The sequence below is a fragment of the Triturus cristatus genome, chromosome 1_2 (assembly GCF_964204655.1).
Source record: "Triturus cristatus chromosome 1_2, aTriCri1.1, whole genome shotgun sequence".
In the NCBI taxonomy this organism is placed as follows: domain Eukaryota; kingdom Metazoa; phylum Chordata; class Amphibia; order Caudata; family Salamandridae; genus Triturus; species Triturus cristatus.
The window spans coordinates 1194558927-1194574007 of record NC_140580.1 but is presented as its reverse complement, the minus strand read 5'-3'; the positions used below and the strand labels follow the sequence as shown (position 1 = coordinate 1194574007).

The 15081-nt window shown below is 50.5% G+C and overlaps 1 protein-coding gene across 9 annotated transcripts in view; it reads left to right on the top strand.

The window, feature by feature from the left end:
• EEIG1 (estrogen-induced osteoclastogenesis regulator 1) overlaps positions 1–15081 on the top strand; it is a 743239-nt gene that overhangs the window by 298717 nt on the left and 429441 nt on the right. For all 9 annotated transcript variants that reach the window (XR_014965472.1, XM_085614167.1, XM_085614162.1 and 6 more), the window contains 3 exons: positions 3278–3394; positions 3984–4030; positions 14051–14190. Coding sequence is in view for 8 of the 9 variants with exons in the window: in XM_085614167.1 (XP_085470293.1) it covers positions 3278–3394; positions 3984–4030; positions 14051–14190 (304 nt within the window). In the remaining variant the exon portion in view is untranslated. The remainder of the gene's footprint in view (positions 1–3277; positions 3395–3983; positions 4031–14050; positions 14191–15081) is intronic.

The window sequence follows — 15081 nt, the reverse complement described above, 5'->3', positions numbered from 1 at the left end:
CCTTCTCCGATCTCCCCTCCTCCGATCTCCCCTCCTCCGATCTCCTCTCCTCCGATCTTCCCTCCTCCCCTTCTCCGATCTCCCCTTCTCCGATCTCCTCTCCTCCGATCTCCTCTCCTCCCCTCCTCCGATCTCCTCTCCTCCGATCTCCTCCCCTCCCCTCTCCTCCCCTCCTCCGATCTCCTCTCCTCCCCTTCTCCGATCTCCCCTCCTCCTCTCCTCTCCCCCCCTCTCCTCTCCTCCTCTCCTCCGATCTCCCCTCCTCCCATCTCCTCTCCTCCCATCTCCTCTCCTCCCATCTCCTCTCCTCCGATCTCCTCTCCTCCGATCTCCCCTCCTCCGATCTCCCCTCCTCCTCTCCTCCGATCTCCCCTCCTCCCCTCCTCCGATCTCCTCTCCTCCGACCTCCCCTCCTCCCCTCCTCCGATCTCCCCTCCTCCCCTCCTCCGATCTCCCCTCCTCCGATCTCCCCTCCTCCCCTCTCCTCCGATCTCCCCTCCTCCGATCTCCTCTCCTCCTCTCCTCCGATCTCCTCTCCTCCCATCTCCTCTCCTCTCCTCCGATCTCCTCCCCTCCTCTCCTCCCCCGATCTCCTCTCCTCCCCTCTCCTCTCCTCCGATCTCCCCATCTCCCCTCCTCCGATCTCCTCTCCTCCGATCTCCTCTCCTCCGATCTCCCCTCCTCCGATCTCCCCTCCTCCCCTCTCCTCTCCTCCGATCTCCCCTCCTCCGATCTCCTCTCCTCCTCTCCTCCGATCTCCCCTCCTCCCCTCTCCTCTCCTCCGATCTCCCCTCCTCCGATCTCCCCTCCTCCGATCTCCCCTCCTCCGATCTCCTCTCCTCCGATCTCCTCTCCTCCGATCTCCTCTCCTCCCCTCCGATCTCCCCTCCTCCGATCTCCTCTCCTCCTCTCCTCCGATCTCCCCTCCTCCCCTCTCCTCTCCTCCGATCTCCTCCCCTCCTCTCCTCCCCTCCTCCGATCTCCTCTCCTCCCCTCTCCTCTCCTCCGATCTCCCCTCCTCCGATCTCCCCTCCTCCGATCTCCCCTCCTCCGATCTCCTCTCCTCCGATCTCCCCTCCTCCTCTCCTCCGATCTCCTCTCCTCCGATCTCCTCCTCTCCTCCGATCTCCTCTCCTCCGATCTCCCCTCCTCCGATCTCCTCTCCTCCGATCTCCCCTCCTCCTCTCCTCCGATCTCCTCTCCTCCGATCTCCTCCTCTCCTCCGATCTCCTCCTCTCCTCCGATCTCCTCCTCTCCTCCGATCTCCTCCTCTCCTCCGATCTCCTCTCCTCTCCTCCGATCTCCCCTCCTCTGATCTCCTCTCCTCCGCATCTCATGGCTTCCAATCCCACAGAGCAGCTCCTCTGCCCGTGGGTTCCACATCTTGCGTGCGGGATCCGTCCTCCCATGTTGTCGAGATACTGCTAGTAAAATCCCTCTGTGAATATCAAACAGTCGTCAAGTTGCTCAAAGCTGTAAGTTTTCCTTTGGGGATCAGGCCCTCGAGGTGGAGCAGAAGCCAACACGAGCACGCGGTGTGTTCCTGTGTCAGTCTTGTTTCATTCGGTGCATCTTTGTGTTCACACAGCGATGACTGTTCATCTTGTCATGTGGAGAAGGAGCGGGGCCTTCACTGCCCCTCAAGAGCAGACTCGCGCGGCTCTGCTTCTCCAGCTGCTCTTGGGGTCTTCCTGGGTCCCCCCGGGCTCCCCGCGCGTCCTCACCGGCACAGACCGCAAGCGGCGCGGGTTCATGGGGGGCGGGTTCATGGGGGGCGGGTTCATGGGGCGCTGGGGGTTCATGGGGCGCTGGGGGTTCATGGGGGGCGGGTTCATGGGGCGCTGGGGGTTCATGGGGCGCTGGGGGTTCATGGGGCGCTGGGGGTTCATGGGGCGCGGGTTCATGGGGCGGGTTCATGGGGCGCTGGGGGTTCATGGGGCGCGGGTTCATGGGGCGGGTTCATGGGGCGCGGGTTCATGGGGGGCGGGTTCATGGGGCGCGGGTTCATGGGGCGGGGGTTCATGGGGGGCGGGTTCATGGGGCGCGGGTTCATGGGGCGGGGGTTCATGGGGCGCGGGTTCATGGGGCGGGGGTTCATGGGGCGCTGGGGGTTCATGCGGCGCGGGTTCATGGGGCGCAGGTTCATGGGGGGCGGGTTCATGGGGGGCGGGTTCATGGGGCGGGTTCATGGGGCGCTGGGGGTTCATGCGGCGCGGGTTCATGGGGCGCAGGTTCATGGGGGGCGGGTTCATGGGGCGCGGGTTCATGGGGCGCTGGGGGTTCATGGGGCGCTGGGGGTTCATGGGGCGCTGGGGGTTCATGGGGCGGGTTCATGGGGGGCGGGTTCATGGGGGGCGGGTTCATGGGGCGCTGGGGGTTCATGGGGCGCTGGGGGTTCATGCGGCGCGGGTTCATGGGGCGCAGGTTCATGGGGGGCGGGTTCATGGGGGGCGGGTTCATGGGGGGCGGGTTCATGGGGCGCGGGTTCAAGCGGCGGGTTCATGGGGCGCGGGTTCATATGGGGCGGGTTCATGGGGGGCGGGTTCATGGGGCGCGGGTTCATGGGGCGGGTTCATGGGGCGCGGGTTCATGCGCGGGTTCATGGGGCGCTGGGGGTTCATGGGGCGCTGGGGGTTCATGGGGCGCGGGTTCATGGGGCGCGGGTTCATGGGGCGGGTTCACGGCGCGACCCATGGCGCTTCTCGCTGTTTCTGCATTTTGAACGTTATGGACAGATTTGCTGTTACCCGCGCGCCTTCTGTAATTCCTGTCATTGATCCTCAGATGTTAACAAACCGTCACCGTTTAAATGTGAACTCAGTCTCTTGTGGATTTTTCTGATTGGATTTTCATATAATTTTTCGGGCGGGGGAGGGAGGGGGTTCCATGAATTTATATCCAGGGCTCTTTTCTCTAAACACTCCCACATAGTCCTGATCCATCAGTCGCCCCTTTTATCTTGGAAGAGCGCTTTTTGCCCGCTGCCGCCTCCTCGGCAGCCTTCAGGAGGCAAGGGGCGCCCCTGCTCCCGCCGCAGGCGCTTCAAAGCCCTCAAGAACGCGCTACATCCCAGGGCCCGTCGCCCTGTTTGTAGATGCCCTCCTGTCATTAAAGCCTGTGGACCGAGGGCCCGCACCCCACACCCCTTACCCCACCCACACAAGATCCCACCAGACTAGACCCCCCCCCCCCCCCCCCCGGTCACGTGGAAGCCTAACCTGGGGATCTGTCTTGACTCGCAGCATTGACGCCCTCATTTCTTTTTTGCCCCTCACAGCTTGGGTTCGCGGACCTTAATCTGGCAGAGTTTGCGGGCGCCGGATTTACTGCACGGTGCTGCCTCTTGGAGGGCTACGACACCAAGAACACGCGCCAGGACAACTCCATCCTCAAGGTGTGCGGATACCTGCAGTCTCTTTCACTTGTCTCCCTGCTGTCCAAGCGCATCCTCTATCTGACATCCTGCAGATCCTGCCGGAACGCCCTTCCCTCTCTGCACTCTGATCTCCTAGAAGTCTTCTCCCAGCATCCGTCCATTATCTGAAATCCTCCCAGCACTTCACTCCCCTCTGCCATCCTGCACTTAATGCCTGCTCTGCCCTCACCTCTCACATCCTACAAGGTCTGCCTCTATTTCCAGCACCACCTCTCCTCTCCTAAAGCACCTGTCTCTTCTCACAGCATCCATCCATTCTCTGACATCCTACAAATACTGTCTCCTTCACCTCTCTAACAGCCTGTAGGCCCTCCTTTATCCCTGCATCCCTTCATCAGCTTTGTTTTATCCCTGCATCCCTTCATCAGCTTTGTTTTATCCCTGCGGTGCCTTCATCAGCTTTGTTTTATCCCTGCATCCCTTCATCAGCTTTGTTTTATCCCTGCATCCCTTCATCAGCTTTGTTTTATCCCTGTGATCCCTTCATCAGCTTTTCTTCATCCTGTGGTCTCTTTGTGTATCTCTGACTATATCTCTTCTCCAACAGGTCACAATTGGAATGTCCCTTCTCTCAGGAGATCCTTGCTTCAAAAGGTGAGTAATCAAATTTCTATTGTGGCATTCCATGGCGGGAGATTCAGAGGACTGCTTGCTGCTTTTTCATCCTTTCCCCATATGCCTTTCTCTGTGTTTCTCACAAAAGTGACTTTAGATGTATGCACTACCTGCAATAACATTGATGGCTGAACATTGACTGCAGTGTCTTTGTTTATAAGCTGCGCCTGACTGCAGTGTCTTTGTTTATAAGCTGCGCCTGACTGCAGTGTCTGTGTATATAAGCTGCGCCTGACTGCAGTGTCTTTGTATATAAGCTGCGCCTGACTGCAGTGTCTTTGTATATAAGCTGCGCCTGACTGCAGTGTCTTTGTATATAAGCTGCGCCTGACTGCAGTGTCTGTGTATATAAGCTGCGCCTGACTGCAGTGTCTGTGTATATAAGCTGCGCCTGACTGCAGTGTCTTTGTATATAAGCTGCGCCTGACTGCAGTGTCTGTGTATATAAGCTGCGCCTGACTGCAGTGTCTTTGTATATAAGCTGCGCCTGACTGCAGTGTCTTTGTTTATAAGCTGCGCCTGACTGCAGTGTCTTTGTATATAAGCTGCGCCTGACTGCAGTGTCTTTGTATATAAGCTGCGCCTGACTGCAGTGTCTGTGTATATAAGCTGCGCCTGACTGCAGTGTCTTTGTATATAAGCTGCGCCTGACTGCAGTGTCTTTGTTTATAAGCTGCGCCTGACTGCAGTGTCTTTGTTTATAAGCTGCGCCTGACTGCAGTGTCTGTTTATAAGCTGCGCCTGACTGCAGTGTCTTTGTTTATAAGCTGCGCCTGACTGCAGTGTCTGTGTATATAAGCTGCGCCTAACTGCAGTGTCTTTGTATATAAGCTGCGCCTAACTGCAGTGTCTGTGTATATAAGCTGCGCCTGACTGCAGTGTCTTTGTTTATAAGCTGCGCCTGACTGCAGTGTCTTTGTATATAAGCTGCGCCTGACTGCAGTGTCTGTGTATATAAGCTGCGCCTGACTGCAGTGTCTTTGTTTATAAGCTGCGCCTGACTGCAGTGTCTTTGTATATAAGCTGCGCCTGACTGCAGTGTCTGTGTATATAAGCTGCGCCTGACTGCAGTGTCTGTGTATATAAGCTGCGCCTGACTGCAGTGTCTTTGTATATAAGCTGCGCCTGACTGCAGTGTCTGTGTATATAAGCTGCGCCTGACTGCAGTGTCTGTGTATATAAGCTGCGCCTGACTGCAGTGTCTTTGTATATAAGCTGCGCCTGACTGCAGTGTCTTTGTTTATAAGCTGCGCCTGACTGCAGTGTCTGTGTATATAAGCTGCGCCTGACTGCAGTGTCTTTGTATATAAGCTGCGCCTGACTGCAGTGTCTTTGTATATAAGCTGCGCCTGACTGCAGTGTCTTTGTTTATAAGCTGCGCCTGACTGCAGTGTCTGTGTATATAAGCTGCGCCTAACTGCAGTGTCTTTGTATATAAGCTGCGCCTGACTGCAGTGTCTTTGTTTATAAGCTGCGCCTGACTGCAGTGTCTTTGTATATAAGCTGCGCCTGACTGCAGTGTCTTTGTATATAAGCTGCGCCTGACTGCAGTGTCTTTGTTTATAAGCTGCGCCTGACTGCAGTGTCTTTGTTTATAAGCTGCGCCTGACTGCAGTGTCTTTGTATATAAGCTGCGCCTGACTGCAGTGTCTGTGTATATAAGCTGCGCCTGACTGCAGTGTCTTTAGATATGAGCTGCGCCTGACTGCAGTGTCTTTGGATATAAGCTGCGTCTGGCTCCAGTGTCTTTAGATATAAGCTGCGTCAGGTAGCAGTGTCTTTGGATATAAGCTGTGTCTGGCAATAGTGTCTTTAGATATAAGCTGTGTCTGGCAATAGTGTCTTTAGATATGAGCTGCATCTGGCAGTAGTGTCTTTAGATATAAGCTGTGTCTGGCAGGAGTGTCTTTAAATATGAGCTGCGTCTGGAAAGAGTGTCTTTGGATATAAGCTGCGTCTGGCAGTAGTGTATTTAGATATGAGCTGCGTCTGGCAGTAGTGTCTTTAGATATAAGCTGCATCTGGCAGTAGTGTCTTTAGATATAAGCTGTGTCTGGCAGCAGTGTCTTTAGATATGAGCTGAGTCTGGCAGTAGTGTCTTTAGATATAAGCTGTGTCTGGCAGGAGTGTCTTTAAATATGAGCTGCGTCTGGAAAGAGTGTCTTTGGATATAAGCTGCGTCTGGCAGTAGTGTATTTAGATATGAGCTGAGTCTGGCAGTAGTGTCTTTAGATATAAGCTGCGTCTGGCAGTAGTGTCTTTGGATATAAGCTGTGTCTGGCAGGAGTGTCTTTGGATACAAGCTGCGCCTGATTGCAGTGTCTTTAGATATAAGCTGTGTCTGGCAGTAGTGTCTTTAAATATGAGCTGAGTCTGGCAGTAGTGTCTTTAGATATAAGCTGCGCCTGACTGCAGTGTCTGTGTATATAAGCTGCGCCTGACTGCAGTGTCTTTGGATATAAGCTGCGTCTGGCAGTAGTGTCTTTAGATATGAGCTGTGTCTGGCAGTAGTGTCTTTAGATATAAGCTGCGTCTGGCAGTAGTGTCTTTGGATATAAGCTACGTCTGGCAGTAGTGTCTTTAGATATGAGCTGTGTCTGGCAGGAGTGTCTTTAAATATGAGCTGCATCTGGCAGTAGTGTCTTTAGATATGAGCTGCATCTGGCAGTAGTGTCTTTAGATATGAGCTGCGTCTGGCAGTAGTGTCTTTGGATATAAGCTGTGTCTGGCAGTAGTGTCTTTAGATATGAGCTGCATCTGGCAGTAGTGTCTTTAGATATGAGCTGTGTCTGGCAGTAGTGTCTTTAGATATAAGCTGCGTCTGGCAGTAGTGTCTTTGGATATAAGCTGCGTCTGGCAGCAGTGTCTTTAGATATAAGCTGTGTCTGGCAGGAGTGTCTTTAAATATGAGCTGCGTCTGGAAAGAGTGTATTTAGATATGAGCTGAGTCTGGCAGTAGTGTCTTTAGATATAAGCTGCGTCTGGCAGTAGTGTCTTTGGATATAAGCTGTGTCTGGCAGGAGTGTCTTTGGATACAAGCTGCGCCTGATTGCAGTGTCTTTAGATATAAGCTGTGTCTGGCAGTAGTGTCTTTAAATATGAGCTGCGTCTGGAAAGAGTGTCTTTGGATATAAGCTGTGTCTGGCAGTAGTGTCTTTAGATATGAGCTGTGTCTGGCAGTAGTGTCTTTAAATATGAGCTGCGTCTGGAAAGAGTGTCTTTGGATATAAGCTGCGTCTGGCAGCAGTGTCTTTAGATATAAGCTGTGTCTGGCAGGAGTGTCTTTAAATATGAGCTGCGTCTGGAAAGAGTGTCTTTGGATATAAGCTGCGTCTGGCAGTAGTGTCTTTGGATATAAGCTGTGTCTGGCAGTAGTGTCTTTAGATATAAGCTGTGTCTGGCAGTAGTGTCTTTAGATATAAGCTGTGTCTGGCAGTAGTGTCTTTAGATATGAGCTGCATCTGGCAGTAGTGTCTTTAGATATAAGCTGCGTCTGGCAGTAGTGTCTTTAAATATGAGCTGCGTCTGGAAAGAGTGTCTTTGGATACAAGCTGCGCCTGATTGCAGTGTCTTTAGATATAAGCTGTGTCTGGCAGTAGTGTCTTTAAATATGAGCTGCGTCTGGAAAGAGTGTCTTTGGATATAAGCTGCGTCTGGCAGTAGTGTCTTTAGATATTAGCTTCGCCTGGCAGCAGTTTCTTTAGATATGAGCTGTGTCTGGAAACAGTGTCTTCGGATACACGCTGCGTCTGGCTCCAGTGTCTTTGGATATAAGCTGCGTCTGGCAGTAGTGTCTTTAGATATGAGCTGCGTCTGGCAGTAGTGTCTTTAGATATGAGCTGTGTCTGGCAGTAGTGTCTTTAGATATGAGCTGCGTCTGGCTCCAGTGTCTTTGGATCTGAGCTGCGCCTGGCAGCAGTATCTTTGGATATAAGCTGCGTCTGGCAGTAGTGTCTTTGGATATAAGCTGCGTCTGGCTCCAGTGTCTTCGGATATAAGCTGCGTCTGGCTCCAGTGTCTTTGGATATAAGCTGTGCCTGGCAGGAGTGTCTTTGGATATAAGCTGCGTCTGGCAGTAGTGTCTTTAGATATAAGCTGCGTCTGGCAGTAGTGTCTTTAGATATGAGCTGCGTCTGGCAGTAGTGTCTTTGGATATAAGCTGCGTCTGGCAGTAGTGTCTTTAGATATAAGCTGTGTCTGGCAGGAGTGTCTTTAGATATGAGCTGTGTCTGGCAGTAGTGTCTTTAGATATAAGCTGCGTCTGGCAGTAGTGTCTTTAGATATAAGCTGCGTCTGGCAGTAGTGTCTTTGGATATAAGCTGCGCCTGGAAACAGTGTCTTTGGATATAAGCTGCGTCTGGCAGTAGTGTCTTTAGATATAAGCTGCGTCTGGCAGTAGTGTCTTTAGATATGAGCTGCGTCTGGCAGTAGTGTCTTTGGATATAAGCTGCGTCTGGCAGTAGTGTCTTTAGATATAAGCTGTGTCTGGCAGGAGTGTCTTTAGATATGAGCTGTGTCTGGCAGTAGTGTCTTTAGATATAAGCTGCGTCTGGCAGTAGTGTCTTTGGATATAAGCTGCGTCTGGCAGCAGTGTCTTTAGATATAAGCTGTGTCTGGCAGGAATGTCTTTAAATATGAGCTGCGTCTGGAAAGAGTGTCTTTGGATATAAGCTGCGTCTGGCAGTAGTGTCTTTAGATATGAGCTGTGTCTGGCAGTAGTGTCTTTAGATATAAGCTGCGTCTGGCAGTAGTGTCTTTAGATATAAGCTGTGTCTGGCAGGAGTGTCTTTAAATATGAGCTGCGTCTGGAAAGAGTGTCTTTGGATATAAGCTGCGTCTGGCAGTAGTGTATTTAGATATGAGCTGCGTCTGGCAGTAGTGTATTTAGATATGAGCTGAGTCTGGCAGTAGTGTCTTTAGATATAAGCTGCGTCTGGCAGTAGTGTCTTTAGATATGAGCTGCGTCTGGAAACAGTGTCTTTGGATATAAGCTGCGTCTGGCAGTAGTGTCTTTGGATATAAGCTGCGTCTGGCAGTAGTGTCTTTAGATATAAGCTGCGTCTGGCAGTAGTGTCTTTAGATATAAGCTGCGTCTGGCAGTAGTGTCTTTAGATATGAGCTGCGTCTGGAAACAGTGTCTTTGGATATAAGCTGCGTCTAGCAGTAGTGTCTTTAGATATGAGCTGCGTCTGGAAACAGTGTCTTTGGATATAAGCTGCGTCTGGCAGTAGTGTCTTTGGATATAAGCTGCGTCTGGCAGTAGTGTCTTTAGATATAAGCTGCGTCTGGCAGTAGTGTCTTTAGATATGAGCTGCGCCTGGAAACAGTGTCTTTGGATATAAGCTGCGTCTGGCAGTAGTGTCTTTAGATATTAGCTTCGCCTGGCAGCAGTTTCTTTAGATATGAGCTGTGTCTGGAAACAGTGTCTTCGGATACACGCTGCGTCTGGCTCCAGTGTCTTTGGATATAAGCTGCGTCTGGCAGTAGTGTCTTTGGATATAATCTACGTCTGGCAGCAGCGTCTTTGGATATAATCTACGTCTGGCAGCAGCGTCTTTGAATATAAGCTGCGCCTGACTGCAGTGTCTTTAGATATAAGCTGCGTCTGGAAACAGTGTCTTTGGATATAAGCTGCATAGGAATTGAGATGGATTTCAGCCATGTGTCCAGTGGGCCCACAATGGCAACTGAGTTAAAGATATTTGTCAGCACCGGACCCTATAGGTCTGTGTGCTCCACGAAGAATTCTATCGGAGTAATATCCGGGCATAAGAGCCTCTCTAATCTCATAAAGATTAAAAATGAGAGGAGATTTGGAAGGAGTGACAGTGGCAGCCCGCTCTGTAGCCACTCCCTCAGCATTTGAGTCGAATATTGAGGATAAGTGTGCGACTCAAGATTCCTCGTCCACATGACTGTCTAAGCTCGAATTCATGGATGATTTGAGAAAGGGAGCTTTGAAAACTCTCCACCAATCACTGGCATCATTTGAAATGGCTTCTTGATACAGTCGTTCCCAAGCTTCGTCCCTACGAGTTGTGGTTCTGGCCTTCCTTGCCTCTTTATATCGGAGACGCAGAAGCTTAACCAGTTCTGCATCTCTAGCGGTGGATCGGTGGGCCTGATGTAGGTTCGATAGGGACTTGGTACATACTTGATTAAACCATCTTGGACCTAACGTACTGGTGATAGGTCTTTTCCTAGTTAGAACGCTTTTAATCTCACATAATATCTGTTCAAAGGATGTGGTAGGGTCAGGATCCAATGCTAGGCAGGTCAAGATGTCATTTAGGGTCAGATGTATCAAGCGTTTTATCGTTTGCGAACAGTAAAAAGCTTTTGGGGATGTATCATCTCAAAAGGCATTTGCAAAATAAGGAATCACAATTTTTGCGATGACCTATTTTGCGAATGCATTTAAGGCATCGCAATTTGCGATACCTTAACTGCAATGCAGGAAGCAACACAAAATTGCGATCTGGCTTTAAGGAATCGCAAATTACCACCAACCTCTAGTTAGGCATGTATGTGCACCACATGTGCACACATGCATCTTTCAGGGGTGCAACAGGGTGTCCATTTGGCACCCTTGAAATTGTATGCACAATTTGTGAGTACCTATTGGGTACTCGTAAATTGCGCATGCAATTCCCATTCATTCCTATGGGCCTCCAGGCCCGTAGGAATGAATGGGAAGCCATTCCTTGTTTGTGACTCGCAATTTGCGAGTCGCAAATAAGGAATGCGTAGGAACCACAATTTTATTTGAGAAACCTACATACATTGCATTTTGCGAGTTCATATTAGCGAATTGGTAAAATTCGCTATTAAGGACTCACAAAATACAATGTTGATACATCTGGCCTTTAGTGGTAACAGTAATTGGGGGTTTCGTTTTGCGGAAGAATGGCGCTCAAGCGTGTGCACCGTGTGTGTATATGGAAATGGGTAGGTATGGTGCAGACAGGTCACTGACTGACCTGCGCTTGCTGCCTCGAGCACCAGTAGCTGGTTGCTGCTCGCTTCCACCGGGATCCGCTCCATCTCAACGAACGACACGTCCACCTCGGGCAATCTGGAAATCCCTAATTGAATCCACGGACACCCAGCTCGGATCCGCTCCCCATTCTCCTGCAATTGCCCCCGCTGATTGACTACTAGGATTCCCTATTTGAATACTGGAATTCCGGCCCCCAAGCCTCATAGGAATTGTGGACCGTCCATTGCCACCCCTGAAGAGTCATTACGCTACACGTTGTGACGAAACACGTGTCGGCTGATTTGCTTTCATTATTGTATTGGTCTGAACTTGACGCATATAAAGAAATCTTGCTTAAATCACACCTGATGCCTACTTTCATAATTTCAGAAACATGCGATCTCTGATAACCGCTTGATATACATTGGGAACATCCAGAACATACGTGTTCACAGGACCTCAGTTTCACATCTGGCCTTTAATCTATTTCCGAGCACAACGGGAACAGTTATTCCTTTAGTCCCATTATTTCTGGCTATCAAGGGTTTGACATGCCTTGTCTGCTTCGGATGTATTCCTTCCCATTCCAGGTTACAAATAATGGCTGCATGATCACTAAAACCAAAAGGCTTAATCAAAACGTCACAGATAGAATTTTTAAGAGGTGCAGAAACCATTAGATAGTCTAAGGTTGAGCCTTGAGTGGCCAGGCCAAATGTGTTTTGTAACCTGCCCGAGCTGGGATCTATAGGGTTCCAAATTTCTAAATTGTTAATTACAAACAATCTATTCAGAGCATCTCCGTAAGAGTTGTGCTTGAAATGTGGAATGGGCTCCCCTGACTCATTAGTTATGCCACACACTGTTTTATTTACAAAGGAGCAACTGTGCGCATTAAAATCGCCCACCCACAGGATGTTTGGGGACTGTTTAAGGTTGTTAAAAAGTATATTAATTTCACCTTCCAACGTGTCATATTGCCAGTGAAATTATTATTATAAAAGTTAATTAAAAGAAGTGTATAACCATAGGAGCCCTTTAAATGTTGAAGGTGATAGTAAGGGGAGTCGTTGTGAAATGACAAGACGTTTAGTTTTAGTGTATTTTTCAAGAGGGTCAAAATCCCCCCCCCTGGCACGGCCTGAGTTTGAAGGAAGGGCGGGGCAATGGAAGGAACGATCGCCATCTAGGTTAATAGATTTCATTACCCATGCTTCCTGGAAACATATCAGGCCATAGGTTGTAACAATTGTTAACCAATCTGTGTCAACTGGTGTCAGCTTCTCATGCGCAGCAGTTCGTCTTCCTTCCAGAACTGGTGTCCGCTCCTCTTGCGGAGCAGTTCACCTTCTTTCCAGAACTGGTCTCAGCTTTTCATGCGCAACAGTTCACCTTCCTTCCAGAACTGGTGTCAGCTTTTCATGCGCAGCTGTTCACCTTCCTTCCAGACCTGGTGTCAGCTTTTCATGCGCAGCTGTTCACCTTCCTTCCAGAACTGGTGTCAGCTTCTCATGCAAAGCAGTTCACTTTCTTTCCAGAACTGGTGTCAGCTTTTCATGCGCAGCAGTTTGCCTTCCATCCAGAACTGTTCGTCAGGTTCTCATGCGGAGCAGTTCACCATCCTTCTAGAACTGGTGTCAGCTCCTCATGCGGAGCAGTTCGTCTTCCTTCCAGAACTGGTGTCAGCTCCTCATGCGGAGCAGTTCACCATCCTTCCAGAACTGGTGTCAGCTTCTCATGCAGAGCAGTTCGTCTTCCTTCCAGAACTGGTGTCAGCTCCTCATGCGGAGAAGTTCACCTTCCTTCCAGAACTGGTGTCAGCTTCTCATGCGCAGCAGTTCACCTTCCTTCCAGAACTGGTGTCGGCTTCTCATGCGCAGCAGTTCACCTTCTTTCCAGGTCTGGTGTCAGCTTCTCATGTGCAGCAGTTTACCTTCTTTCCAGGACTGGTGTCAGCTCCTCATGTGCAGCAGTTCACCTTTCTTCCCACACTCCTTTCTCCGCCATATCAGTCATAGGAGGAGCAGAGGCTGCATTGGTGTGACCCACTATGCTCCCTTAGCTTGTACAGGAATAGCACTAAGGAGTGCCCTGCGGATGATGATCCTGTGTCTGCTGGGTTTGCTGGTGCAAAGAAAGAGAAGACAGTCCAGAGAGCGATCTTATTTCGAAGGACTGTCCTTTGCATCAAGCTGTGCTGTGCCTTGGTTCCCAAAGGGCTCCTCTGGAGGCCTGAGAGATCGCTCTACCGGGGCAAGGCCCCAACCAGAGCTCCTGCTCGCAATATTTTTGCTGCGGATATTTGTCAGGTCGACATAAGGGCGTCGGTCCATACTGTCACCAGGCCCGAATGCATTGATTCGCAAGTCCGCAGAGAGCCCCATTTTACCTGCTCGGTCCTGCAGCCCTTCCTCAGAAGGGCATTGCTTTGGTATTGAGTCACATGGTAAGGAACCTGTGGTTGAAGTATCCATCAGAAGATTCAATGACTTACTTTTGGTAACGCTCTTTCTAGTGGACACTCTGTCTAACTGCAGATTCGTCACAGCCTGCCCACTTCCCGTTCCGTGTAGTAGACTTTATAAATGAATTGATAAAGCCCCAACTGAGGGTCACACACGTCCTGCTGAGATTCAATCTGTCGTCTTTCCTCTGCATCTGAAGGCACAGAAAGGAATAATAATTAAACTGAGCGCATGCAGGAGTGGTGCCTTCATGCAGATCCGTGTTGTCATGTCCAGTGACAAGTTGAAGTCATGATGGGGGTTGGTGAAGCCACAAGCCATCATGCAAGAACTTTGTAAGAGTTTCCAAATCCAGTCTGAAAGCTGGAGACACTCACAAGGCGAGGACCTGCAATCATAAATAGAGTTTCCAGCAGAGTGTTACCAAAGGTAGCTCTTTTGTTTAGTCCTGCGTATGTCATAATGAAAGGGGGAGTAGTGTGGAGGGATGACTTTGGTGTCTGACTTTAAGTGCAATAGGAAAGTTACCAAATGTGTGGTTTTTGTGTTTTCCAGGCCTCCCTCAACAGCCAAGTCTGTCTCGAACCCCGGACAGGACTCCTCCCTGCAATTGACCTGTAAGGGAGAGGGGACCTTTCCAGCTGCCTCGGGCACTGTCCGCCTGGCCAGGAGCCGCCCTGCAATGCTCGGCGTGGGTAGGTACTTCAGAATCGTCTCCTGATGGCTGGTCTGTGGAGGCACAGCCCTACCAGCAGCGGTTGAACTATGCTTGCAATGTTCCTTTTATTTGTACCCTCTGTAATTACTGCTTCCCTCTCACTGAAGATGTTCCATAGTCGCACTCCCCACATCCCCTACACTCTGACCACCAGAGCACATGAGAAGGAAGGCGAAGCCGCAGTCATTGGCTCTAAAGACAGAGATGGTCCCTACACTGCTAGAGGGTAGGAAATCCTCAGCATCTACCAGCGGAAACAGTGAGGAGCTCCCACTTCTAGCACCACTCACACTCACTTCCATTTAGGGACAGAAGTGTGAGGTTCTCACAGACGGCACCACCCCAAGAAAGAGGTGAGGAGCTCCCAAACCCATCACCTCCCAGAGAAATAGCAAAGAACTCCATTACTCATCACCACCCAGAGGAAGCAGTGAGAAGCTCCCACACCCAGCGTGTCACAAGGTACAGATGAAGAGCTCCCACACCTGGCACCAACCGCACTCAGTGCCACCACAAACTGTTTCATCCAGGGCAAAGGTGAGGAACATTCATATATCTCTTAAGGGCAGGAGATGACCTGTAATGTTTCGGAGCCTGTGGGTCTAATCCTTGCCCATGTCCACCAACATGACCTGATGTTTCTGAGGCAAGAAGCTTTGTCACAGTGTGAGCTACCAATGTGTGTTAGCACAGTGTCTCCTGATCAAGCGGTGTGTGATATGGCACCATCTTAATGAGCCAGCAATGTGTGGTAGCAAAATGTGTCATGATCCAGGGGTGTGTGGTATGCCACCATCCTCATGAGCCATCCATGTGTGGTAGCATAGTGTGTCATGATCCGGGATGAGTCGTGTGGCATCATCCTCAT